Source organism: Meles meles, chromosome 17 (genome assembly GCF_922984935.1).
Source record: "Meles meles chromosome 17, mMelMel3.1 paternal haplotype, whole genome shotgun sequence".
Taxonomy (NCBI): domain Eukaryota; kingdom Metazoa; phylum Chordata; class Mammalia; order Carnivora; family Mustelidae; genus Meles; species Meles meles.
In genome coordinates this window covers 49,428,880-49,455,089 of record NC_060082.1, presented here as the reverse complement: position 1 = coordinate 49,455,089, position 26,210 = coordinate 49,428,880, and the positions used below count along the sequence as shown (strand labels likewise).

Sequence of the window (26,210 nt, the reverse complement as noted above, 5' to 3'; positions counted from 1 at the left end):
CAAAGTGATTTAAAAATTTCCACTGTGGTTATAAATTATCAGTCACTAAAATGTAAATCATTCACTGAATTAAACCCAAGATCCAGGAAGGAATTATACAGCCAGCCTGGAGCAGGCATGTTGGGCTAAGAACCGCCCTTCAGTGTGGCAAAGCCACTGAAACAGAATGTTTTCAAAGCATTTTATTGTGGGAAATGAGTCCGGGTGTTCAAATGCTATTTATAACTACAAATTCGGGGATGCTATTTTTTTAAATGTTAAATAAGGATAAACTTCATTAATTGAGAGAGTGCTCACATGAAACTTTAATTGAAAGAACAGCTGGTTTGTGAGACAATCAAAAGTAAAAACAAGGTTTTAAAGGGACTATGTACCAGGCACCTGGGTGACTCAGTCAGTTAAGCATCTCCCTTCAGTTCAGGTTATGATCCCAGGGTCCTGGGATCGAGTCCTGCATCAGGCTCCCTGTTCAGTGAGAAATCTGCTTCTCCCTCTACCTTTTCCCCTTGCTTGTGATCTCTCTCTCATGCTTTCGCTTTCTCAAATAGATAAATAAAATCTTAAAAATAAAAATAAAGGGACTATGGTGTTACACCCCAGTGGCAGGGAGCTGAAGGAGGGCAGGAGTTGGGTTTGAAATCTAAGGATGTAGACAGGACCAAATCAAAGCTTTGTTCGGCCTGAAACCTACATAACTTGGGGCAACTCATTTTAAGAAAAAGAATATAAGGGTGGGTGCTTTCCTGACTAAGTACAGCATGCAACTCTTGATCTCAGGGTTGTGAATTTGAACCCCACGTTGGGGATAGAGATTACTTAAAAAAAAAAGCAATATAAAGTTCCAAATGTAAAATTAAGTATTAAAGCCAATATGTATTTATAATGAAAAAATAATAATCCAAATAATTATAACAAAATAATAAATTGTTTTGTAACTAATAATTATCAAAATATAATTAAATACAAATTATTATATAAATATAACTAGTAATTAAGATAAAGTTATAATTATTCATAAAAATATTTCAAGAATTAAGAAATGCCACGAGCATCCAAAATTCAGGAAAATATTTTATTAATTAATTACCTGACATACTTCTATAAATATACCTTCTTGGGTTTTTTTTTTAAAAGATTTTATTTATTTATTTGAGAGAGAGAGAGAGAGATAGCACAAGCAGGTGGGGCAGCGGGCAGAGGGAGAGAGAGAAGGGAGGTGGACACAGGACTCGATACCAGGACCCTGAGCCTCGGGCAGACACTTCACCGACTGAGCCACCCAGGTACCCCACCTTCTTCGATTTTCGTTCACACACTCTTTATATATAAATCATACCTCTTCATAGGACAATAATCTTACCACATCTCTTTGTATAGAGATTACAAATATAATTCGGTCTCTCTCAACCAAAATTGATTGAAATTTGCTTTTTATTAAGAGTTTATTAAACTCGCGAGCCCTTTCACTGCATGTGTGACATTTTTGTGTGCCATTTCCACTGGAATGGCCAGACTTTGTCCGCTCAAGGTGCGTTAGGGGTGCTAGAACACAGAAGGGGCTTGCTGCCCCGCCGAAGCCACTTGTGTCCTCAGACCCACTGCCAAAGGTCTGTGCTCGTCAGACACAGCGATTCTGATATATTTTATTTCATGTGAAAAAGGAAAAAAGGAGTGTCCCATGAGTTTCCAATTATATTCAATTCTATTCACTGCATTATCACATATGTTTCTGATAGAAGAGAAGTCTAGTTTTGCCCAGAAGCTAATGAGAACTAAATCATTCTTTAAAAAATGTTCACGGCTGATGATGGGAAGTAGTTTTCAGAGACAAGTTTCAATCATTGTCTCTCCACCAAACCTCTCTTCCTTCACACACCTCCAACACAGCCTTTGGTTCTTTACCTGTGTGTCCAGTAGACTATAAGGGCAAGAAAATACATCCATGGAAGTGACTCCAAACCATATTATTCCCCTAACTCCAAATTAAATGCATCCCCAAGTCAGCTTCCCCTTAACCAGATCCCAGGAGCACCCACTGCCCCTCCAATACCACTTACTATAAGGGCAAGTGTGTTGGAGGGGAAACTGGCTGAGTGGTCTTAGCCAATTGCTGATAAACTATTTTCCTTTTGCACATTTTACCAAAACAGATGTTGGATACATGGCAATGGGCCCCGTAGCAGGGAGACTGGAGCTCAAAGTTCATTAGCTCCACAGTCAACCCACATCTGCGCCTGGCTCAGGTCTCTGCTCTGCCACTGATCAGATGAAAAATCCTAATTTGTCTGGACTTCATTTTCCCTTTGTCAGACGAGGCTACTAATAACAAGAGGTGTCTAATGCAGTTGCTAGGATCTCTACATGAATTCATTCATGAGAAGTGCCGTGGTAATACCTGGTACACAGTAGCTATCCAGTAAATATCAGCTCTCATTATTAAGTGAAGGGTATTGGACTGCAGAGTACCATATAATATAATTAACTCTTTAGAAAAATCATTCATATACCAACAATAAAGACATTAAGCAGACACAACTGTCATATATTAATTAAAAATGATTTTCCAAGGACAGCAAGAGAATTACCCTAAATTACCAAGTGTATTTGGAAACAATGAAACTACTTGTAAAATTTATATGTTGAGGGGCGGCTGGCTGGTTCAGCTGGTGGAGCGTGTGACTCTTGATCTCAGGCCTGTGAGTTCGAGCCCCACACTGGGTGTTGAGATTACTTAAAAATAAATTTTAAAAAACCATACTTTGAGGGGCGCCTGGGTGGCTCAGTGGGTTAAAGCCTCTGCCTTCGGCTCAGGTCCTGGTCTCAGGGTCCTGGGATGGAGCCCCATATCGGGCTCTCTGCTCAGCAGGGAGCCTGCTCCCCACCCCCCCCCGCCTCTCTGCCAACTTGTGATTTCTGTCTGTAAATAAATAAATAAAATCTTTAAAAAAAAAACACCATACTTTGAGATATTTAACTCATATAAACTGAACACCCCTTCTTCCCATCTCACTATTTCTGAACTAGGGGACGGGTGATTTATTCCACTATTGAATTATAGGGGGAAGAAGGATATATCTTTTCAAGTATTAATTATTCTAAATGATCTGTTACATTGCCTTCCCTAAGAAGCATATAAAGTTTCCGTTCCCAGAAATCAAGGTTTCAAAATATCTTCCGAAGCAAAGCAAACAAAATGGAAAACAAATCTTAACAATGATTTCATTCATGGGACTCTTTTTATTGCTAATAAAATCAAGGAATAGTACAAACCTTTTCAGACTACACACACCCTTTGTTGTACCTTAAAAATGTAGATATTTGCTAAAATACACACAGAATTATAGCACACAAAAATATTTAAGTGAGAAAACCTAAGAGATTTTAGAGCCAAACTTGACACAGAGGCCCTTACAAAAATAAATATGTGATCTTTCAAAGTCATAAATTCATATTCTGGAAGATGTTCCTGACAGGAAGGATCAGAATAAATTGAGAAGGTAGAAATATTTTCTGTCAGTAGCAAGCCGTAAAAATGCCAAAAGCAGGGCGGGGGGAAGCTTTTAAAAATAAACAGAGATCATTGTGGAATCACACATCTGCTTAAAGCAAACCAGATTACCATCATTATTTTATTAGAGATTAGTTTTTGAAACATCTTGAATGTGAACCCTTGCACTGGAACGACTAGGATCCTTTCTTAGAGTCCCTGTGAATATGCCCCTCCCTTTGAAAACAAACGAGTCATTGCTCTCCGTTCTGATTCGTGGCTTCTCAGTATCAACTCCTCGGTTGCACCCTATGAAGGCAGAGAAAATGTCATTGACCTAAAGAATCTAAATCACAAGGGGTGAAAAGCAGCATTTGTGAGGGCTCAGGTATGAGACAGAAAAATCCTGGCAGTTATCTTATTTTTCATGAAGAAACCAGAGCTGAGTTTTGCCAAGCAGACAGCTATGAGCTCACTGGTCTGAAATAATTACTCATTGAGACTTTTCCCCAGGACGGAAGTAATGGGTTTCTGCAGCAAGCATCGCTTGAATATTGGTTTATGGGGTTTTTCTTTTTTAAATCAGTTATCAGTACCCTTTGTACTTGGGCCTCACAAAGTTTTCAGTTACATTAATGGACAAAGTAGGAGATTAAAAAAAAATAAATATTCAACCAAAGCAGATTGTTTTTAATTCACTTTCTTTATGTCTGGTGATCTCATTCCTGACTTGGGAGATAAAGAAGTCAAAGCCCCCAACAACTGGAACTGACAGAAGAGTTGTTAGGGTTTAACATCCCACAGTTGATGCTCGGAAATTAAGTGGGTATTGAAGCAAACCCAAAACAAATTGCTCTGTTTAGCCCAGAGCCGATCTGAGAAATGTTTTGTTTTTTTTTTTTTTACCTTTTTTTAAATTAATTAATTAATTATTTTTTTTTTCAGCATAACAGTATTCATTGTTTTTGCACAACACCCAGTGCTCCATGCAATACGTGCCCTCCCTATTACTCACCACCTGGTTCCCCCAACCTCCCACCCCTGCCCCTTCAAAACCCTCAGGTTGTTTTTCAGAGTCCATAGTCTCTTATGGTTCGCCTCCCCTTCCAATTTCCCTCAACTTCCTTCTCCTCTCCATCTCCCAATGTCCTCCATGTCATTTGTGATGCTCCACAAATAAGTGAAACCATATGATACTTGAATCTCTCTGCTTGACTTATTTCACTCAGCATAATCACTTCTAGTCCCGTCCATGTTGCTACAAAAGTTGGGTATTCATCCTTTCTTTCTTTCTTCTTTTTTTTTTTATAAACATATAATGTATTTTTATCCCCAGGGGTACAGGTCTGTGAATCACCAGGTTTACACACTTCACAGCACTCACGATAGCACATACCCTCCCCAATGTCCCTAACCCCCTCCCCCTCTCCCAACCCCACCTCCCCCCAGCAACCCCCAGTTTGTTTTGTGAGATTAAGAGTCCTTTATGGTTTGTCAAGAAATGTTCTTTTTAATCAAGATGAGATGTACTATGATGTCAACTGAGGGACCAGGGATAGCAAAAGTGGACTGTGTTCAAGTGATTTCTGTGGAAAGGCACAGAGCAAGAATTAGAACACTGATCTATATTTTTTGCAAATTTCTGCTTCATGTCTAAAGAAAACAAATTGAAATACAGCAAATAATTCACCTAAAACTCAGGGATGTAACGTTAGCCGGTCCTTTCAACACCCATTATCTATGTTGTAAGAGACGAACGCAGATCTGATGATGTCTAGCACTTACTTGCTTTCTAGAATCTTTGGATGGCTGTGTAGAATGTGCTCGTTTCTTGTTAGAATTGCATGTTTTGTTTAGTCTTATTTTGTTATTTTCAAGTAAAGCACTTCAATTTTGGCCCTCTGAGTCCTGTTAGTGGATGGCATTTCCACTGATGACAATAGAGGGGAGAGAAAGTCTTTGAGAACATTCCACGGTGAAATCAGGATGCAGGGGAGGCTGAAGTAAGGAATTTGCTGACATTTTAATTTACTGACCTTTCACAACACTCAGAGGCTAGTAGTACAAATAATTCTTATTTCCACTAACTAGTGGCACTTCAACTGTGTAGTTAAACTGATCAATAAGAATTAAAATAAAAGCATATTGCGCTTTTGTTGATGATATTGAAAACTGACCCTATTTCCCCCAAGAAGCAGCTCAAAGAAGAACGGAGCACCATTCAGAAAGCAAACGGACATCTGTCCAAAGTAGACTAGCTATACCAGCCTTGTTTGCTCTCTTCCAACAAGTGAAATCTTTTTTTAAAAACCTGACTGGTTACCTTTTTCTCCTCTTTCCTCCCCTCTCTACCGTCTTGACAAGGTAGGTCCCCAGCATTCAGACCTCAGCTCAAATATCACCTTCCCACTAATCCCTTCTCCCCATCTCCTGTACTTGTCTATCATCACTGTCCCTCAGTACAACACGAGCTCCATGGGAGCAGGGTGTCTATCCACAGCACCTTCGAGAATGTTGTTCATTGTGTTCTTAGACTGTAAGGGTCAGGAGTTTATGACATTCTTACCTGGAGTCTCTCAAGAGCTCCTACTGAGATGTCATGTGACGCCAGACTGGGCTAGAAGATACGCTTCCTACATAGATCACTCTCATGGCAGCAAGGTGGTGCTGGCTGTTGGTTATAGGTCAGAGTTCCTCCTGCCATGAGAAGCCCATGGGCTTCTCTTCAGGCCTCTTTCAGTGCCCTCAAGGCATGGAGCAAGCAATCCATGAGACTATGACAGAAATTGCAACGTCTTTTATGACTGGTCTTTGAAAGGCGCACTCACTGCCAACTGTACTTTTGATCACCTGATTCAGCATGGGGAAAAATCCCAAAGGGTTGACTACCCAGAGGCAAAGATCATTTGGGGCCATCATGGAGCTTGGTTACCATTCTCCCGGTTACAGTTTACTACTGAAAAAGCAGGAATTTAGGAGTGCCTGGGTGGCTCAGTCGGTTAAGCACTTACTTTCAGCTCAGGTCATGATCCCAGGGCCGCTCCTGTCTGCTCGTGCTCATTCTCTCCCTCTCTCACTCTCTTTCTCTCTCTCTCTCTCAAATAAATAAAATCTTAAAAAGAAAAAAAAAAGCAGGCCTTTAAGGTAAGACAAGAAAATATCCATGGACCTCGTATTTTTACAGAAGACTTCAATTCCGAAAATGTTTTTAAAGACATAATCACGGTTTTCTACTTTTCTATGGAGCCTGAAGAAAGTACGTATTTCTTCTCAGTGACAGGATTAAATGAAAAGAATCATAAAATATCAACTGCTGTCCCTCTCACTTTTCATTTCATAACAGGTTACTGGGTTTTGTTTTACTGTCTACTTGGTTGTGGATAGGCAGCTCTTTGAAGAGCTCAAGCTCTTTGAAATGTAAAAGCAAGAGGAAGGCCAAGTTCAAATTAAGTTGGGAAGAGTTCAAACAAGTCTTTGGAAGCAGGTCCCCAGACAGGATCTGCAGGCCACGTCTCTTCTGAGACAATGACACATGTGATTCTTCTACCAAAAATGAGCTCACTTGTTAACGGTTGATTGTTCAGGGGTCTGGAAACCACAGCCTATTATTCTACTACTGTAAAACTGCAGACCGTAGCCATGCGTAACCTTCGTCTTTTCAGATCAAAGGCCAAGGAAGGGAAACACTTTTTTTTTAAAGTTCCTCAAAACAAGACTTAACCTGTCTGGATTCTGTCAAGTCCTCATCATTTTTTAAAGGGTAAATGAAGAATAGCTTCTCTTAATTCTTTCAGATAAGACACCTGAATTTCTAGCACTGCCAACCCTATCCATAAGTAAACAAGAGCAATCGGTCAATAAATTAACAAAAACTTGCCGAGAAAAATGCCTCTTTGAAAAAATAAAAAGGAGACACTTGGAAAGAATTGGAAAAGTCACAATGGAATGAAATCCACAATGAGTTAGAGTAAGAGCAAAAGAAGTGAGGCTTAATTAGAACAAGAATTCCAAAAATCTGCTACAGAGAAATGGTTTCGGAAGGTGAAACGCAGACTATGGTTTATTTATCTTCTGCTCCTTTGACATCCAAAAGATTAAGTGTTCCCTTTAGGGAAACTATTTGCTTTCTAGGTCAAAGCTACAGAATGTCAATGCAATTTCTTTTCTTTTCTTTCTTTCTTTTTTTTAACATTTTATTTATTTATTTGACAGAAAGAGAACAAGTAGGCAGAGAGGCAGGCAGAGAGAGGGGGAAGCAGGCTCCCTGCTGAGCAGAGAGCCCAATGTGGGGCTCGATCCCAGGACCCTGAAATCATGACCGGAGCTGAAGGCAGAGGCTTTAACCCACTGAGCCACCCAGGCGCCCCACTGCAATTTATTTTCCAAAACTTGACAGCTGATATACAGATTAGGAGAAGCAACACCAAATCTTGGATACATTATTACACAGATGAGCAGAAAAGCTTCAAAATCCACTTGACTTCAAGGTAGAAATTGTTTGACCCTCTGTCCCTTAAAATCACATTTACTGATATATAAGAAGAAACGTTCCTTAGGGCATTATATGCTACCAGGCCGAGTCCCGGTGTTACTGAAGTATCCTAGGAGAGACAGAGACTCCAAACAGCAGGCACTAGACTGTGGGCAATGAAGGCAGCCAGACGAGTAGCTAGAATCAGAGAGACCTGAGAAAGGCCGCCAAAAAGCCATGCTTTTTTTTTTTTTAAGATTTTATTTATTTATTTGACAGAGAGAAATCACAGGAGAGGCAGGGAGAGAGAGAGGAAGGGAAGCAGGCTCTCCGCTGAGCAGAGAGCCCAATGTGGGACTCGATCCCAGGACCCTGAGATCATGACCTGAGCTGAAGGCAGCGGCTTAACCCACTGAGCCACCCAGGCGCCCTCTTAAGATAATTCTGATACAGTGGAAGGTGTTGCTTTTTTATTTGCTGGTTACAGCTCAGAAAAGAGCTGGATTTTAGAGACTGAACCCCAAGAATATCAAATCAAAGAATCACCACCAGGAATGCTTGTTGGGGGAAAAAAAAGAATTTTTGCTTTATTTTATCTTTCTGTAGTATATAATTTCAAAATCAGGAGACAAGGGATTCGGCCTCTCCCATGTCTACTCCCCTCACTTATTCTGGGGCCCCTAAACTCTATCAGTAGTAGCAGGGAAGGACAAAGCCCGACCCGGCTTCATGTTACAGGCGGCTTTCAGGGGCACTCATGTTCCTGATCTCGGAAGGCATCAATGCAGACCAGTCTTCAGCATCTCTACCATATAATGAATGACACCACTGTGCAGTAAAGCCTCTCCCTGGGGAAGGGCTAACACTTCCGTGCAATAATCCAGTAGTCTGGTGAAACTTGGCCTTCAACCGGCAGGTTCTCCCAACGTCCAAGTTATGCACACAAGCACTTTCCTCACATGATAGAACAAAACACACAGGCTCATAGCCTGGCCAGAAGCTTCTGCAAGAATAAATGCATATTGTTTCCCATCATGACGGAAAATCTTAAACTCCCATTTTCACCTTTTCCAAAACCAGGGCAACTTCCAGGGCAAACTTACATTTACTTCTTTTTGCAGGCATGAGAAAAGGCAAATTTAATGAAACATTTGCAGTGTGGGTGCTCGTGCTGCAAACACTTCACCCCAAGCACTGATTTTCTCCGTGTTCAGGTTAGGAACGATCTCTTCTGACGGTAATTTTCTGGGTTCCTTTCCTTCTTATCACACTCCTTATTTTGGCTGTTGTTGTTCATAATTAGATGATATTTTTTTTTGGATTAGAGGTTATATTAGAGGTTATATTAGTCAAAGTTCTCATATACATATGAGAGAGAGATTTTTAAGGAATTGGCTCACAGTTCCTGGCAATGGTGGAGATTGGCAAGTTCAAAGTCCGTGTGGTGGGCCAGCAGGTTGGGGATCCAGGGAGGAGCCGATGTTGCAGTTCAAGTCCAGACTCAGTTTAATAGCAAGCACAATTTCTTCTTGGTCGAAGTGGTCAGTCTTTTGGTCTCTCCGTACCTTCAACTGATCGTGCGAGGCCCACCCACATTATGGAAGGCAACTTTTACTCAAAGTTCACTGATTTAAACGTAAATCTCATCTAAAAACAGCCTCTTGGAAACATCCAGAATAATGTTTGACCACCTGTCTGGGCACCATGGCCCGGCCAAGTTGATATATAAAATTAGCCATCGCGAAGCGCAAACATTTTTTTTTTAACTTTATAATTTCATGTAGCAACAAACCATTAGTCTGTGCACCAAGGATATGAGACATGGATAAGCCAAAACTACTGAATAAGGAAAATATAAGTACAAATAAAGAAATGAAGGCCCAAATGGCATCCCCAAAAATAATTCATCAACAGAGGAACTTACTTCTTTTTACGTGGTGTCAGTAGTGTTGGTCAAACACCTAGCACGCTGTGGTTAGAAAAGCTTTTCAAGATCAGCCCATCCAGAGCTTATTGTATAGATGAAGAGACCAAGGCAAGGCAAAGAATTCGAGAAAAATCTGAAAATATGGTGGAGCATGGCACAGACAGCGCAAGAAAGCAAACAGCTAAGAGGCCAGATACCACTGCTGTTGGAACACCCTGTGTGGAATGTACCAGAATACCTTCCAACTCATTTTCTGAGCCGAGATACAAATTACTCTCTGTTGTCTGAACAACAAGGGTGTGCTGGTGGATTGTACCAAACAGACCTGGTTATCAAAAACCGGCCTTGGTATATCCAAAATACAGATAATCCCATCACGGATAACTGAGAGTCCAACTACTGCCTTTATTTTGATAAGATGCTCGGGAAAAGGAGGGTTTGGCCTTTCCCATGTCACCATCAGCAAAGACTGGCCAGTGTGCCTGGGGTTCCATGCTTCCCAGAAGGACCCTTCATAATCTGCCTTTAGAGGGGACGGGGCGTCCAGTCAATCTTGGTGAGTTACTGTCCTTTCCTCTTCAGACAAACGCCGGCACTTCTTCATTTCACCAGGATTGGCACAGGCCTTAGGAAAAGCTATTAAGATTCAGCACCATTATCAAAGGGGACTTGGCGGAATCTAATCTTCTTGGGAGACAGAAGGCTGGCCCCGAAGTGGGGTTGTAACCTTCAGACACCTGCTAGTGCTGCTGCCATCTGATGCCTAAGAAATGAGGATCCACTATGTCTGATGCCCAGACGAGGCTTTGAAGCTGAGTCAAGACCACAGGACAAAGGCGGCACTGTTTATGCAAATCGAGAAACGAAAGAAGCAAAAATCCAAAGCCATTGAAAGTAACATCAGAAATTCAATACCCAGAGATGATTAGAAGCCCTGCACCAGCATGAAACAGAGCGCCTAAAAGCAAGGCTGGGCAACACACCAAAACACATACTGCGGGAAGGAATTCTGAGCGGCCGGAGTTTGGCAAGATGTGCTTAGAAGCCTTGATATACGCGCTCCCTTATCCAAGGGGCAGCATCCGTGCACCATGGGCAGGAAGCCCTGGGCTGCGGCTGTCTCTGCACCTGGTGCACGCAGTCCCTTCGTGAGAAGCTCCAGTTCGTGCCCCCGCAAAGCCGGACCTCTTGTTGCCATCCCTTGGCAGTTCGGTCACCCCGTAGCACCTGTCTTCTGCAGGAGACCACACTCTCAGTGAACACCATTGTGCACACCATACAACAGCCCGAAATACAATGAGCTTCTGAGAAGACTTCGAGTCTTGCTTTTTAGGCCACTCCAAAAAGATCTGAGTCTAGGCAGAGGGTCCAGGAAACGCCAATCATGCAGAGTTACTGTTCACAAAAGTTCTCCGGATATGGTCACTCCCATGAAGGGCACACTACTGTCAGATCGGGAAGACACTCCAGAGAACATCTCATCCAAAGGTTCTCAAGCCTGGCAGCACAGTGCCACCCCCCTGAAAAGCTTTTAAAATATGTCACTTGCCCTGATCCTACCCTAGATGTTCAGACTTGAAAGGTTTGGGGGTGGGGCCGGGGCATCAGTGTCTTTTCAGCCTTCATCAGATGATTCCAATAAGCAGCCACAGCTGAGAAACGCAACTGTAGCACGCTCCTCTTTTGTTCCAGGAGAGGAAACGGAGGCCCAGAGAGAACAAAGGGCTGGTACAAAATGACACAGCGTAAGGAATGCCTCCAGCCCTTTCATGAGACAACACAAAAAACGAAACGGTGATATTTGCACACTGCGGGGAAAATGAATGAGCTGCTCTGAGCTAGGGGCAACTGTCCTGGAGACACCCAGGTACGCCTGACCACACCTTCCTCCCCAGATGGCTGTTATTTCTCGGTGGGAGGCACTAAATGACGGAACACAGCTCACATCCCTAAGAAAAAGTGCTGAAAAAATAAAGTGGATGCATAATTTGAGAAATTTTACTATGGAATTTTTCACAGACCTGTCACCAAAAGAACACGGTAAAGCTAGGATCTGGAACAGTAGATTTAGCAACTGAGCTGTGATCTATCCCAGAGAAGGCTGCCCTTGGGTGCACTTGGAATAACACAACTATACCAAGTTATACCAAGTTAGTAACTTTGGATGGCAGCAACCGACTCAGCACAATCCTTTGTACGGCAGACTGGAAGAGCGTGAATTCCCAAAAAGCTAAATTTTGATTCCATAAGTAATGAAGGAACTTCATTCCGTAAGGAATGAAGGCTAAGGAACTTTATAATATCATATAATTAAGGCCAATCTGCCAACTATTAGCCCGCGCTAATTTAGTAGACTATATTTTTCACAAGTGAGGGAAGGAGGTTTTCACCACGTGCCAAAGAGAAAATCAAAGGTAAGAAAATTCACTACAAGCAACAAAGGAACCAAGCCTTGGGAATATGAGGACTAAAAGGTTCGAGGGACACTTTTTATTTAAAAGAAAACGCATTGATTTGATTTCCCTCCACTCTCTTAAGAGACGTTCATCCCTAGATGTCTTTTCTTCTATGAAACTAAATGCTTGATGAACTCAAGATGGGAGATACAATGAACAAAGAGAAGGGTTTGAAGGAGGGTCACTTTATACTGAGTCCCAGTGCAAGGCACTCCACAGAGAGGGCAGGTTGGGGCACCGCCTTTAAAACACAAAACAAAACATAACTTGTTTAAAAACAGCCACGGTTGGAAGGAGGGAGAACACGTGCACTTCACTCAATAAAAAACACAAAGGACGCATACTTGGCAGAGCCGCCCCGTACCTGACTACCTCTCTTATTAAGAAAACCCTTTGGCCTTCTTGATTGCTTAAGCAACTGGATCCCGAGTTTCGAAGATCCCACAGACGCCAACTTCCCAAGTTCTGAAAATCCCATGGCCTATACCTTAAATGGATACACAGCTTTCAGCCCTTTCATGAGCCCCCCATTCCTCCCACAGCCCTTGTAATGTCGAAACCCACAGGTGCATCCAAATCATTCATATACATGTTTAAGATACAGATCCCAGGCCTTTCCCACAGACCAAATGATTGAATGTGGTTGAAGAGGGGCCCAGGAATCCATGTAACTAACAAAAGTTGTACGTGTTTTGGCCTCTAAGCCAGTATTTAGGAACCACTAGTTGAAGCCCAGCAGCCTTCAACCAAAAGGTCTGCAAAACAGTGATGAGGGCCATGTCCACTCATGGTCAATGAACTTGACTGATGGGGTGAGCCACTTTTACGCCACCTCAACTACTAATTTCAACATGATCACCTGGACTTACCCACATAGAGAATCTGTGGTGGCCAAATACATAAAAGGAGGTATATAATATTTTTTAGTCCGTGGCTTTATGAATTCATAGTTTATCTCAATAAAGAAAAATTTCTAGGATGGAAATCAATGTGCCCAATTCATCTTGAAGTCTAGCAAGACTGAGAAAAGGCAGAGAGATTTTTAAGTTTCTACAATATTTTAGTATGCTGGCTGTTTCAAGTCTTCCGTGCCAGCTCCACAGAATCCATCTGAAACCCCAGACACGGTCTGACGGTCTAAATGGTCTCCCACCCCCTCACTCCCACCCCGTACTTCCAGCAGAGGGAATGCAGTCATGTGGGGGCTGCATTAAGCTTACTGTTCAACGGTGTAGTGATGACATGAAATATCCTGATTCCACTTGGCAGTAACTTTCCCCTATCTTGGCAGAGCTCAGCTGTAATCACTGTGGTGTGTGGAGCTTGAACAGATTATGGGACTGGCTGGAAACCAAGAAACTGAAAAGCAGTTCAGTGGTCCAGCAAGGGACTCCGTGTTAGGAACGCCGCAGCTGCAAAAGTCCACAACCACATTTCTCACACGTATCCCAGGAATTTAAGTTCCAGTCTTAGTCCCCAGGAAATGCTGCCTTTCCCAAGACCCCAAAAAGCTGCAATTTCTCACCTAAAATGACTTCTTAGGGAAAAAATGCCAAATGATGTACACTCATTATAACCCCTTTCTCAGAATCCTCTCTAGCCCTACGAGAATAGGAAGCTTGCAATAGCCCACTCCCCTCCCCTCACCTCCAAAATATAAACAATCCCTTTTCAAAAGAATGGGGAATGGAAAGAGAGAGTCTTACTTCCCTGTTGTCTACAATGTAGGCACTTTTAGCTACCTTCATGGTTTTCTTGGACTTGCCCACTGTTGTCGTCTGTAAAGACTTAGGCTGCCGTAAGAACATACCACAAACTGGGTGGCTTATGAACAGTGGGTTTTTCAAAGCTCTGGGAGTTTCAAGTCCAAGATCAGGGTACCAGCATGGCTAGTCTCCTGGTGAACTAGGTTCTCTGGGTCCTCACATGGTAGAAGAGGTAAAGAACCTGTCTGGAGCCTCTTGTCCCAAGGGCACTAATCCCATTCATGAGAGCTCTACCCATAAGACTTATGCAGCTCCCAAAGGCCCCACTTCCTAATACCATCATCTTTGGGGGTCAGGATTTCAACACATGAATTTTGAGGCAGGAAGCGGGGATTGGGGCAGAAACAGTGAGACCACGGCAACAGCCAAAGTGGCGGAAGTTGCCACTGACAAGCCTGACAAGTCCTTCGACAGACATTTAAGTAATTCAACCTGGAGGGTAAAGAATGCTTCCCATGCGGCCAGTGTGTCATCATTTCACCCAGGTCCTCATGAGAATGCTTTAACCCCAGACCCCACCCCACACTCAGTCCCCCTCCCCCGCCATATTCTTAGGGCCTATGCAGCCCAGGATCATTACTTATATTATTATTTATATTTCCAAAATGTACATCTTCTCAGGGGTCTTGAGTCATTAATCAGAAATGCGGGGCGGGGGGGGGGTGGTGGATGGTGGTGGAAGGGGTTATTTTTTGTTATGTTTGCAGAGGAAGAAATCCCATCGCCTAAACCAACAAGTCAGGGACAGCCCTCAGCTTGATGAATTTGACAAACAACAAAAATATAATAGCATTTGTTGTCTCGGTTAAATGAGATGTGTTGCGAAGTCATAAGTTCAGCCCTGGCAGGATGTCATGAAGTTATTATTGGAAGTCTAAGTCTGAAAAGATTACTGTATGTGCTCCTAGAGAGGAAAAGAAATGCCCTCCAGACAGAGCTAAGGTTTAATTCATGCAAGAGGCTTGGCTAATGCCACCAACCACAAACGCTGCATTTTCATGGATCTGAAAGGCAGCATGTTCCAGAGAATTAATTACAGGCACTCTATTTATATTCTGCATGGCTTTTCAATTATTACCTATAATGGGATTCTTTTTTTTCCTTTTATGAACACTAAACACACAGCTTTTCTACCAGAGGAATGGAGAGCTGAGGGAAAAGTAACATGATCTTTTACTACTAGGTCATTCGCTGGCAGCTTGCCAAGCCTGCTCATTCTAGGAGGGTTGAGTCTTAGAGCTCCTGAGCATCTGAGCAAGGATTACTACCCAAATTTCTACAAAGGGCCAGGCAAGCCACGTCAAAGAGCCAGACAGTAGTGGGTAATATTACTGCACAGAGGATGGGCCTGATGGGGATGTGACTGCCTGCGCAAAGTCAGGGGACAGTGGCGACTCAGTGTTGTGTGCAAATGCTCGCCTGGCGAGGCAGGGGCTGGTTCCACAGGCTTGTTCAGTTTGTGCAAAGTTATCCAGCTAGACATTTAGGATATAAGCACTTTGGGGATGTCTATTATACTTCATTAAAAAAAAAAGTTTGTTTTGTTTTTAAATGGCTTAGGACCAGATTTTCTAGGGCCCAGAGACACAAGGACAAGAGAACAGGATGAGTGTAACGTAGGAAGTGTTCAGAGTAAGTACCTGGAACGGGTGTTGTGTTAAACTGGCTTTTACTGAGCCACCCAAGGCATGGGTAGAGGTGGGCTGGCAGAGTTTTAAAAAGCTGGGATTAGAGACAGAGATTTTAAATCGTCACACTTAGGCAGAACGGGATATATAAAACACTCATTTGGGTTGACATTAAATGTACATGCACAGAAACTTTCCAGGAGAATGTACAAGGAGCTGTTAACGTTGGCTGTCTCCGGCAGGTGGCATAGAGTAGAAGGGAGATTGACTTTTTATCATGTTTCTATTCATCCTGTTTGCATCTTTATTATGGGAGGATATTACTATTTCAGTTGAAAAGAGAAAAAAATCAGGAAAGTTCTTGTAACTAAATTACTATTAAATAAATCTATGAAATCCCTAAGGGATTTCAGAATTTTTAAAATCAGCAATTTTTGATGTGTCCACAGTGTAAGTGCAGTTAAATGAACAACTTACTCCTTTGAGAATAAAGATGTCAAGACATATACAACAGACATATTTCATAATTCCTGATGAATAATAGCTATGATTTAAACACATACAGTGAACTGTCTTCAGAATATGGTAACTGTGGAATAGGACAAACAACCATATTACAGGCTAATCAATTTCTTTAAATATTATTTATTTGAGAGAGAGGGAGTGAGAGAGTTGGGGGAGAGGGGCAGAAGGAGAGGGAAAGAGAGAGTCTTAAGCAGACTCCACAGTGATCACAGAGCCCCACTCAGGGCTCGACCCCATAACCCTGAGATCATGACCTAAGCCCAAACCAAGCATCATACACTTAACTGAATGCACTACATAGGTGCCCCTAATTAATGTTTTTCAGGAAGACAGTGCCACACACTGATACAACCCATGTGTACATTTAAGTGTTGGAAAAAGGGCCGGGGCACAGCTAGCAGCCTCCCTGGTTACAAAGCTTCCATCGCTCATTCCTCTGACCACGAGAGACAGTCAAGGGAGAAGCCTGTTTGTGCACCTGGAGCCACAAAGAAGCTCAGTGGTACAATCACCTAGAAAAAGTCGCTGAAGGCAGATCTGTAAAAGCCAAACCCTGCTTGAATAACTGGCATAGGCCTTTAAACCATGAGTTGTATTTGTTATAAAGTAACCCAGGGGTGCCTACATGCCTCAGTTGGTTAAGCACTGACTCTTGATTTCAGCTCAGGTCACAATCTCAGGGTCATGAGATCAAGCCCTGCATCAGACTCCATGCTCAGAATCGAGTCTCCTTGAAATTCTTTCCTCTCCCTCTGCTACTCTCCAGACTCGAAATAAATAAGTAAATAGAATCAATCTTTTAAAAAATCAACATTAAAACATCCACACTGGGTTTAAATTCTAGAAATCTGTTATCTCATCCCAAGACTTATTCACTGTATAATATACTAGGGGAAAATCTTTCAATTGTCCTATGTTTTGGGTTCCCCATCCATGGACATCAATTAATAAAATAGAACCGGGGAATATGGGCATCCTTTTATCAGTCATTTCAATTTTTATTCAAAGGAAATACACAATTCTGAAGCTCAGTCATGTTTTGAAATTGAAGGGTGGGGAGATGATTGATAGTTTTTTCCAGCCATTTGGAAGAAGGTTAAGTTTAAAGGTCAACTAAGTCTAAGGCCACTAATTAAAAAGGCTGAAAAACTAAAACTGTTTTACCACTATGCACCCAAGATGCCGTAGCCACCAGGCCTATGAATAGTGCTGCCTTATTCATTTGCCACTAACAACACTTGACAAATTTCTTTCTTTTGCTATTAGCTGTGATCATAGCAAGTGATCTGCATAATAATTATGTATGATACATATATTTAGTCTGACTCTGTACCTATGAAATCCACCAATATAAAGCCGAGTTTGGTAACTAGGAAGTGGCTAAGCTAAGTGACGAAATTATCAAGACAGTGGAAGGGAACCACTGAGTCCATTGTGTCATTCAAGCAGAAGGGGCCATTCTTGTTTGGAAGAAACACTGGCACTCTTATCTTCCTAAGTTGGGTCAACTGACAGAAGCAAAAACTAGCACTAATTGGTCCTTTCTTGATCTTAAACAGACCATCTGTACTTAGTCTGGGACATGAGCTGCTTGGGTCACGTCCTTGCTCTACAATGCACTAGCCTGTGACCTCACGCAAGTTATTTAAATTCCCTGTGCCTCAGTTGTCTTCTGAGTAAAGTGAGAAGAGTCATACCACCTCTCGCCCAGAGGTGTTGTCAGGTTTAAATTAGTTCTTTTTTTTTATAATTTTTAAAATTTTTTTATAAACATATAATGTATTATTAGCCCCAGGGGACAGGTCTGTGAATTGCCAGGTTTACACACTTCATAGCACTCACCATAGCACATACTAAATTAGTTATCTTATCGGAGTGTTTAGATTTCCTTAGTAAGTGAATGCTGGTTTTCATTCTGCTAATACTTTGTTTTGTTGGAAAGAATATATAGTCACAAGGTGAGACTGTCTTGTGAATATATATTGTTTTGAAAATCTTCATTTGGAAAGAGAAAGGAGATGGAACCAAAAGGAAAAGAGGGATAGGAAATAGCAACTCTTGTGTATCCAGTAGCATTTACATGAAAGACATAGTCCATGCATTATTTCATTTGTCTAAAAACTTGTTAAAAAAAATTCTTGGAGTAGGTGTTATTATTGGTCATTTCCAGATGAAGAAGCTAGGGTTGGTTAGAAGTTTGCCAATGTGCCCGCAATCACACGGGAGATTCAAACCCTAGCATAAATGACTGTAAACTTGGATACTCCCTCCTTGATACTACTAAACCACCAGGCTGGGGGGAAAAATAAGAAGAAGAAGAAAAAGAAGGTGGAAAAGTGAGGAAAACAGACTAACAGAGAGAAGGGGACCAAAGTTTCATCTAATTTTTCACTCAGGAGCTGAAACGTCTATTCGTAGGCATAACGTAAGCATTGAATGCCAAGACTGTAATGGTAAAATGTAACATTGTTCTTGCTGGCGCTGGAAACTATCACTAGTAGTAGTCTGAAACATTTTCTAAACACACCTTCTTTAGTGTGTCTCATTCAACAGTCCCCAAAATGCTACTGGTTGAGCACCAAGAAGTGAAGAATAATCCAAGGTAATCTCCCAAACACTACAGCAACGAAGTCGTGTGCAAAATGTGGGGCTCGGCACCCCAGAACAAGCAGAAGCCCACCAATGTTTATGTTGACGTCAGCAGAAAACCGTCTCTTGATTTAGAAAGCCATACAATGGTTCCCGATGTAGTATGCTGCTGTTCAAACCTCTACCAAATGAAATGCTCAGAGGGTTCTATAATTACATGGCAGTTCCTGCCTTATGATGGCACAGACTGAGTCCCCATGTCTTCCCACAGGCAACCATAGGCTCCAAGAGACAAACTGAATGTGTCTTTTGGGTCAAATGTTTTTCCTCATGCCCTGCTCCATTGTTCATTATCATGGCAACTTGGCACTCCTCGCCTTAATCACAGGTTTGGGAAGGGGGATGAGGTCGGCCTTCCCTCTGTTGCTAAGGCCACCGTTCATGGCTCCACTGAAGTAAAGCGCACCCACCGCAGTGCATGCGCCACAGGACAAACAGGTCCCTCTCGGCACAGTTGTGATTCCCATCAACTCGGTGCAGGTTTTAATTAGAACACAAGGAACATCTTAGTTCCTTATCACCATTATGATATTTGAAGGAGAACTCTTCACTCGATGGGGGTTTTGAGATCAGAGTGGTAAATGTGACAGGTTTTTCCCTTTGCCTGGTACAAAGTGTCTCTAAAACACAAACTTTCCTTAATTCAATCTAATCCAAATAAACTTAGTGTTAACTGAGATAACTGTACTCAGGAAAAATTTTCAGGGCAATTTATTGATACTGATGACAAATATGTTCCAGAGCTTTCAGTGGGAAAAAAAAATACAGCAATGGGAAGTCTGAATGTGCTCAATGAACCATACCTCTGACTCCTACAGGAAAGAAGTCTTACCAGATGTTCCTTTAGCCAGTGTCAGAGGTAAGCAGATGAACGAGAAGGATGAGTGTGCACAGAGCTTTGGAGATAAGAGTAAATGGAAGTTGGCAGCCCAGGCTCTATAGGCCACCTGGTTCTGTTGTGTAAAGTTCTGGGGAGCTAATGCCATTTTTGACATTGACCATCTTTGACATTAGTGTATGCTTGCTTTGCAGAGTGGATACTCAGTCTGGCATCTCAGAATATTGAGTAGAACTTGAGACCAAGAGACTAAAAGGAAGTAACTTGCAGAAGCTCCTCAAAGCTATAGCATCCTAAATGGAGTTACCGCTTCCTCCTGGAGGGTGATATCCCATAACCTTCACAGCCAAATACTCGCATAATGCCAGTCTAGAGTTAGCAGCTACAGTAGTACAATGCAGTGAATTGGAGATCTGCACTCAGGAAACCTGCCTCCTGCTTTACTGTTCCTGCAGGAAACTCTAGTTAAATGTCCCAGTGTCTTTTTATTTTCCCCTCACTGTTCTGTCTTTCTAGAACCCTCCTTACTTTCCAGATTTTAGTGAATTCCTATTTGTCTTGCAAAATTGGCTTCTAACTCAGGGTCAGCTCTCCTCAAGAAGGCTGTTATGACCACATAACTGCTCTAATCTGATCTAGAAGTCCTTTGTCACTCCCTTAAACCCTATAAATGCCATTCAGATCACTTTACACTACCCAGTAAAAAGAGCCATATTTGTCTGTGAGAAGCCACACCTTACTCAACTTTTTTTCAGCTGGAACCTGGCATAGTGCCCTGATCTCACAAAAGGTGGTCATTAGGAGTATGTGTGCTTGCATAACCTCTCTGTGCCTCAGTTTTCTCATCTGTAAAAGGGTATAATCACAGTACATACCTAAGAGCGAATGTATATGCTCAGAATAAATGCTTAGAATAAATGTGAGCTCTTCTAGGGGCGCCTGGATGGCTCAGTGGGTTAAAGCTTCTGCCTTCGACTCAGGTCATAGTCTCAGGGTCCTGGGATCGAGCCCTGCATTGGGCTCTCTGCTTAGTGGGGAGCCTGCTTCACCGCCCCCCCCCCCCCCCCCGCCTGCCTCTCTGCCTACTTGTGATCTCTCTCTGTCAAATAAGTAAATAAAGTCTTAAAAAAAAAAGAATAAATGTGAGTTCTTCTTATTAAGTATTTGTGAAATTAGTAAATAAGTATAATCTTAAGTCAGTTACTTCAGGTACAGTGTCTTCTTCTATAACATGCAGATGTTTATTTCTTTACAGAGTGGTAGTAAGGATCAAATGAGATAACACAGTTAATGAAAGTACTTTGAGAGCTATAGAGGACTACGTTTAAATGGCCCTTTTGGTTATTATTACCTAATAAATGATATAAGGTTTCTAAACCAGAACTCAAGGAAGAGTCTTTAGTGACTAATGCAATGGTGGCTCAAGGCCTGTTCAAACTTCGGTTTTTTCCTTAACTTTGCCGCTCTGGCCATAAGCGACAAGGCACAATTACATGGACTATGAACAAGGTTAAGGGAAAATAGATCCCAAAAGTCAACGGAGAACTGGAATACTTACCATCTGAAAAGAATGTCAACATCCACAAAATATTGAACATCCAGAGAGCTTAAGATACAGAATCATTACTAGTTGATTCTGATCATATCACAAAATCCATGGAATTCAAGAGCTGGGGGGAATTTTGCTAATCATTTCTTCCAATTCCTTCATTCTACTGATGAGGAAACTGATGTCTATGGGCTGCAAACAACTGACCCAAAGCCACCTATCAAGTGAGTGACTAAAAGCTTGCCTCCTAATTTGTAGCCTCTAGGTTTAAATAAATTTTGTTTGTATCATGTTGCCACCACTATATTTGTAGGGCAGACATCAGAGACAAACTTCGGTTCCAGTTCCAGTTTTACCATTTATTAATTCCGTGACTTTAAGGGAGTTCTTGAACTGATGGAAGTCACAGTTGTTTCATTTGTAAAATAGGGATCCCAGTGTCTCTTTTAAAACTTCACCCTATGGGGGCGCCTGGGTGGCTCAGTGGGTTAAAGCCTTTGCCTTCAGCTCGGGTCATGATCCCAGGGTCTTGGGATCGAGCCCCACGTCGGGCTCCATGGTCGGCGGGGAGCCTGCTTCCCCCTCTCTCTCTCTGCCTACTCGTCATCTCTGTCTGTCAAATAAATAAATTAAAAAACAAACAAACAAAAAACTTCACCCTATGATAGAAGAGAGGAATGTCTGTACATCAGGTAGCAAAACCTGTGCCTCGTACCTGCCGCAGCCTTCACGAACTTCCTAGAATAACTTAAAACGGAACAATGTTCTTTAAAACCAAACAATGCAGAAAGACCAAGACCATATTGTAAAACATCTCTCCTGAAGAGAGCATCTAAGAACTGACATTTGTGAAATTTTCTTTGGTATTGAAGTGGTTAAAAAAAAAATCCTTCTTCCTTCTAGTTTAAAACCTGGCTGCACCCCCGTTCTCCCTTTCCACATGCCGTGCCCTTCTCCGTGGCAGCAGGCACGTATAACAGGGTCAGAGTAGAGCAGTGTATAGCACAGAGCGGCTCTCTATCTCGTGTTTGCGCTCTCACCTCCGCACCTCTCCCACCAGGTACGGTCGGGCTGCCAATTCTGGCTACTGCTCTACCCTCGTCCCTTCTCTTTCTGCTCAACCGCAGCTCTAAGGATGTGTCTTGTGTGAGGACGGCTGCCTTTATCAACGCAACACAAACTGCTCCGGAGCGAGCTGGCCTCTGTCTTCCTCGGAGGACCAGAGCTCTCTTGTCCGCGTTCCCGGCTGCCTATCCCTGCGGCCAGCGTCCACCTCCTCCAACACAGGCCTTTCGGCGGGGCCCCCCTGACTACCCACGTCTCGCCCTCTGATACCCGCCTTTCTAAAGGTGCGAGACCAGACGGAGTTCTAGAAGCCGGTGCGGGCAGCCACTCGCACTGACGCCCCAGCCCTCCCTGCAACAAACACAGTACCGGGCGCCGGGCTCTATCCCCGGGCGACAAAACTTGGCTGTCTGCCTTCTCGAAGGCGGCTCCGTCCTCCCAGGGCACCCCGCGTGCTTTGCATCTGCGGCGAGGAATGAGCCCCAGGAGGGTGCCCAGGGCGCGCGCAGCCTGAAGCACGCGGTGGCGACAGGGCCCGCCGTGGTGGCGCGGTTCAGAAGACATCGTGAGTCCCGCCTAACCTCAGACTCTGAGTCCACACCTCCTCTCCACCCCCGACCGCCGCCCCCCTCCAGGGGAGAACCAGGAGCCACTCTTCTGGCCTCTGAGCTGGGAGAGCAGGAGCCGGACCCCCGGGAAGCCAGGGCGGCTCACACTGGTCGCCACCCAGCCGCTCCGGAGCCCCCCTGCCAGCCACAGTGAGGCTTCCCGCCGCGTCCGGACGGCCAGGCGGCGGTGGGCACCCCTATTCCCTCACTCCAGGGCTAGGGGTATGAGGCGGGAAGAAGGAAACCTCGCGAGTTGGAAGGCGGCGCCGCTAGCCCTCTTGCGGGGTCCCACAGGCAGTTGTCGGGGAAAGGGACGAGGCCACCCCGACCCACAACACCGCCCCCCGCCCGCCCAGGAGCACGGGCCGGGCGGGCCATCCCCACCGGCACCCCAGGCGCACGCAGCTCCGCGCGTCCTTCCCCAACGCGACCTCCGCTCGCACCCGCCGGGGAGCGGCGCGGGGCGTCCGCGGGTGTGCGCCCCGCGCTCCCCGCGTGCCCCACGGTCCCGGGCCGGGCCGGCGCGCTCACCAGATGGCCATCCTGCTCTTGGGGTAGTCCAGCCGCTCCAGGCAGCCTAGGAAGTGAGGCAGCGCGTGCGCAGCGTTGCGGGCGAGGATGGCCACTAGTACCGTGGGTCTCTGCACCGGCGACTCGGGGAAAACCTCCGGCTCCTCTTCGTCGTGCTCCGAGTCGGGCTCCGCGGCGAAGCGCGCCCGGCAGCCGCGGCGGAGCAGAGCGGCGGACAGGAGCAGCAGCGAGCAGGCGAGGGTGGCGGCGCGGCGCGCAGCCATGTTCGCGGCCGCGGCGGGCGGCGGTAGACTGGCGGCCCGAGGGCGCGGAGGCCGGCTGCGGGGGCTGGACGGGGGACGCGGCTGCCGGGTCGGCTGGCGCGCACACGCTGGCACCGGGCCCTGCAGCCCGGGAGCCTCCAGCCGCCGCCGCACCCGCCAGGCCCTGAAGCGGGGGCGCACCGAGGACCTGGGGCCGCCGCGCACGCCTGGGGCTCCGGCTAGCCGACAGCCGCGTGTGGGGGCCTGTCCGTCCCGAGTCCCGCGGAAAGTTCCTCTAGTCCAGGCTCAGCTCGTACAGCTGAGGTCTGTGGCTTCCCCCGGGGCCGCGAGGTGTGGCCGTCTCTGCCAATGGGCGTGTGCGTGTGTGTGTATGTGTGTACATAACGGTGGAACTCCGAGAAAATTTATTCTGCTTTTGCAAACCGCAGTCTAAAGTCCTTCACAGTGATGCAATGTATCCAGTTTTGCATAATGCACCTATTGACTAGACGGGGTAGAGTTCTAAAATGGAAAGTCACCCAGGTATCCATTACTATAGTAAACTTTTTTTTTTTTTAACTTTCACAAAGGCAGAGTGTTTGCATTTCCCAATACACTCACTCAATTCCTCTTGAAGTTCATCCTTGACTGAGCAGAACCCCATTACACCAAGCTTGCAGACTTGGAGAATTTGAGAGTCAGACTGAATCCTTTGCAATTAAAAGGAAGTCCCTGAAGGCGCCTTAAGAACCCCCATCTCTCTCCCTTCACCCCCTATGGTCCTGCGCTTCCTCACAGGACGGCATAAAAGCCAAGTTTCACCTAGATGATTTTCTTTTTCCTTAGTGACCCAAAGAGTAACAAAGAGTAACAAATGCAGGGAAAATTCATACCTGTTGGAGTAGGAGAGAGAGAGAAATACGAAAAGAGAAAAGGGGTGAAGTAAGAACACAATTAGCACATAAAATGTCATTACCAGGGTAGACTGCCACGGGATATCTGCTCTTTGAACATAACATAGGAAAGCGAGGAATGAAATCTGGAGCTCCTTCTTTGTGGAATTGTGTAGCTTTTGATCTATCTATGTGCAGGATGGGTTGGTACCACTGCGCATCCATGACCTCCAACCCCAATTCACCCTCAGCCCTGTCCCACAGATTTTTACTTCTTTTGTGTCCCTCCTTTGCAACTATTAGAAGTCTTCATCGCTCTCCTCTCACCCCCTCAGCTCCTCAGAAGACTATCACCTCCTTTGCTGAACTCCCTCAATGGCCTGTCACTAATATCCCTCCTTGCAGGCTCCTATTCCTAACAGAGCTGTTGACCCCATCCTCTCCGTTCTCATCCATGACTTGGCTTTGCTCCATCATTTATCTTTACTCTCTACCCAATCTGCAAGTGGTCCCTCTCTACCAGCTCTTCCCCCTCAAGATAAAAACTTAGTCCTCTCCTATCCGTGGGGGGTGTTCTTTTAATTCTGTGTCTCCTAGCAATCCCCTCAGTCTTAGCCAAGCTTCCTTCCTGCTTTATCCACTTCTTCATCTCCCACCTCTCCTGCTTCTTTACAGAGGCTGTTCCGGCAAAGCCACAGATGACCTCAGCATTTTGGAAGATTCAGTGATCTCTTTTCAGTTCTCACCTTCCTGGACCTGTTCCTACCTGTGCTTGCACCTTGTCACCAGGTGCCCCTTCACAATGCGCTGCTCTTCTGGCACCGTATGGTCTCCCAGCATAACTGCGTCCTGCAAATCTACGTCTCCTGCTCTAACCTCTTCTCTGACTTTTAAACTTTGATATAGAGTGGCCTACGCACATTTCCTTCTCCTCCATCCTCCTTTGGAAACTGCCATTGCTATCCTGCACACAGGCCACAGGGACTGTTAGGCAACGTGCCCTTTCCCTGGGATGAGATGGGATTGATGGACACTTGCTGGCGTTCCTAGAGCCTAGTCTTGCAGGGTGTATCCAGTTTTCTGAATATTCTCCTTGCTGATTACAAAAAGAAACTGTGAATCATTTATGGCCTGGCAAAGAAAATGAGATTTTCCCTGATTGTGGAGATTTTTAAAATACACATTTCACATTCTGTGAATGTGTATTTTATTAATAATAAGAACGGGCATATAATATGGAAACAGTAGTTTATATGTGTGAAATGTAGTATAGATTTAATTAATCTGCAGACAAAGCTTGGTGCAGAAGCAGATTCCAGCAGAATATATAAACTTTGCAAAATTCTATTACCCATTGGGCTAACTAATGAATTCAGTAAAATTACAAGATACAAAATCAATATGGAAAAATAAGTTGGATATATACACTAACAACAAACTACCTGAAAAAGATCCAATTTTCAGTGGCATCAAAAACAATAAAATATTTAGGAATAAATTTAATGAAGGAAGTGAAAGACCTGTACATTGAAAACTATTGATGAAAGAAATTGAAGATGACAAAAATAAGTGGAA

At 44.1% G+C, this 26,210-nt stretch overlaps 1 protein-coding gene across 1 annotated transcript in view; it reads right to left on the bottom strand.

The window, feature by feature from the left end:
* The window catches only part of COLGALT2 (collagen beta(1-O)galactosyltransferase 2), a 105,424-nt gene extending 81,354 nt beyond the window's left edge, over positions 1–24,070 (bottom strand). The window contains exon 1 of the mRNA XM_045983513.1: positions 23,501–24,070. Within this exon, the coding sequence (XP_045839469.1) occupies positions 23,501–23,763 (263 nt within the window). The 5' untranslated portion in view covers positions 23,764–24,070. The remainder of the gene's footprint in view (positions 1–23,500) is intronic.
* Between the last annotated feature and the right edge of the window lie 2,140 nt (positions 24,071–26,210).